This window comes from Porites lutea, chromosome 1, assembly GCF_958299795.1.
Source record: "Porites lutea chromosome 1, jaPorLute2.1, whole genome shotgun sequence".
Taxonomy (NCBI): domain Eukaryota; kingdom Metazoa; phylum Cnidaria; class Anthozoa; order Scleractinia; family Poritidae; genus Porites; species Porites lutea.
Genome location: NC_133201.1, coordinates 59,458,707 through 59,461,272, shown reverse-complemented (window position 1 = coordinate 59,461,272; position 2,566 = coordinate 59,458,707). Strand labels below are relative to the sequence as shown.

Below are 2,566 nucleotides of genomic sequence, written 5' to 3'. Positions count from 1 at the left end.
TGTTAATGCCATCCCATATTCTTTTTGTATTGTTAATATTGTCTTGAAAATAACTGTGATAGCTGTAACATAATCTTAAATATTAATATAGCTGTTTATTCATATCAATGTCTCGATTTAACGATTCAACAGAGTTTACTTTACAATTCTCTTCCTTACTCCCATGTAGGCAAAAGAAATATAAAAGGGTTGCTCGATCAGTTTTACCTTCTCGGTTTCCTTTGAAAATAGGGTTTCATTTTTCGTTTTGGGGCCTTAAAGGGGCTATGTCACGCTATGCGTGCCGTGCTATGTCACGCTATATGCTACCCTTTCAAAAAGCTAAAACTTTTTCCGCATCAATTGAATTGCAAGCCTAATAGTCCAGTTTCATTATTTACGACTGTTTTTAGGCATTCAGTGAAATCATTGCCTGCCGTCTGTTGCAACGAATGGCAACGATGGACATGTATTAAATCTTGAAAAAGCTGGGCTAAGCTTTTCAAGTTTTAATGCTATGCCTGCAAAAATCACCAGAAAGTGAAATAAATATGGTCAGCGCTACCTCATGATATTTGTTGTTTCTTTACTCGATCCCAAGTCTTTGGAAAAGGGCCAACATCTCACCTGTACACATGAGTGGTGACGAAGAGCAGGTTACCAATTACCGGTCTATTTCACTTCTATCCATCCCTGCAAAGTGTTTGGAAAGGATTGCTCATTCTGCGAGTTATGATCATGTGGCACCTTCCCTCTCTGATTAGCAGCACGGGTTCATTAAAGGAAGATCTTGTGTAACCCAACTTGTCCTAACCTACCATCATTGAGTCAAGTGCTTGGTCGGCAGACTGATGTTGTGTTCCTCGATTTCGCTAAAGCGTTTGATCGAGTACCTCATGACATTCTACTTCAGAAATTATTTAATTTTGGCATGAGTGGTTTCCTCCTAAACTGGTGTGCAAACTACTTCTCTGATCGTTATCAGAGAGTCGTCATTGATGACTAGCACTCTTCCTGGTCTAATGTTACATCTAGAGTTCCCCAAGGATCTATCTAGGGCCCACTCTTTTTGTCATTTTCATCGGTAATCTCCCTGATGTCGTCTATCCTGGTAATACCATTGCCCTTTATGCTGACGACTGCAAAACTTCGATGGTAATGACAATTCTCAAGGTCACGCATTGTTTTAAGAAGACCTTAACAATCTTTGGTCTTGGAGTAAATTGGACAGAATGGATTTTAACATTAAGAAATGCAAAGTAATGAGAATATCTAAAAAGGCGCAAGCAGTAGAGAGTGATCTCTGTATGAATGAATCACCTCTTAAAGTGGTCTCCGAATTTAACGACTTGTGTCTGCTCGTCGATAGTAACTTATCTTGGAATATCCTTGAGCACAGTATTGTTTCCAAAGCTATCAAGATGCTGGGCCTAATATCTCGTACCTGTACGGGATTTGCCGACGTCAAAACTCTTAAGACACACTTTGCTCTTTTTTTCTTATCTCAGTTAGAACATGGCTCTGTTGTATGGTCCCCGTACACCCAACAGAATATTGATATGATAGAACATGCGCAGAGAAGAGCCACCAGGCTCATTCTCAAGTCAGATATAGATTATGCCTCCCGAGTAAAGAAGCTCAACCTTCAAACTCTTGAGCAAAGACGTTTCATAGCAGATGTCATATTTCTATACAAGGCCCTAAACGGTTACTTGAATGTGGACCTGTCTAAAAATTCGCATTTCTATTCCATGCACCATGCAAGGTTCTGATGATATGAGGCGTAGAAGAGGCTTACCGAGTAGTATTCATAACAGTTCTACTTTGAAGACCTTTAGATGAAATTTGATGCAATATCTTGTCAGTCAGTCTTAATTTTTAAATATGATGCTATACAGTAAATCCCCGCGTATAAGAACCTGGGTTTTAAGAACTTGTTAGGCTAAAAATTAATTTTCATTTTAAGCCCCCTCCACGTACGAACCTATTAAGGCTAAGTTAGGTTCTGATCAGTGGAACTGGTTTTGAATGTACTCTATTTGTCCCATGATTTTCTTGGTATCATCTTTGAAATGGCATTTCAGATAACTGACTATGAGTTTGTTTGTTATGTTTTGTTAAGGACATACCTGCACTGTACTGCCTTAAGGCATTACTGTATGTTGTATTATGAGATGATATTTATAATATTTTTAAATAAAATTCATATGAAAATATAAGAACCTATTTAAAGAACCTTGGTAGTCTAAAGTTGCTTTAAGTACCATTTATATAAGAACCTGTTAAGGAACTCAAGGTTCTTATACGCGGGGTTTTACTGTGGTAACATTTATATACAATGCTAGTTACTCAACAGGATAGTGTTTTACATACTAGTATTTTAGTATAATAGTCCTAATTTGAAGAATTTTAAAAGTAATCTGATGAGTATATAAATCTGCCTAAACTCTATGTATTTTTAAAATTTTTTGGGGGGTTTTATTTTCAATCTTGTTACCCTTATTGATGAATTATTATGTAGTCTATTTTTAGGAGATCTGCCTCGTATGAGGTCTGGGACTCTTTTGTGAATTATCCTTATGGCACT

The 2,566-nt window shown here is 37.2% G+C and overlaps 1 protein-coding gene across 1 annotated transcript; it reads left to right on the top strand.

The window, feature by feature from the left end:
• Positions 1-1,211: 1,211 nt before the first annotated feature.
• Positions 1,212-1,751, top strand: LOC140933131 (uncharacterized). Its single transcript, XM_073382649.1, has one exon. It carries the CDS (start codon positions 1,212-1,214, stop codon positions 1,749-1,751), a length of 540 nt encoding a protein of 179 aa, XP_073238750.1.
• Positions 1,752-2,566: the final 815 nt, after the last annotated feature.

Coding starts and splice junctions, on each gene's coding strand:
- LOC140933131 (XM_073382649.1), top strand. CDS start 1,212: ATGGATTTTAACATTAAGAAATGCAAAGTAATGAGAATATCTAAAAAG.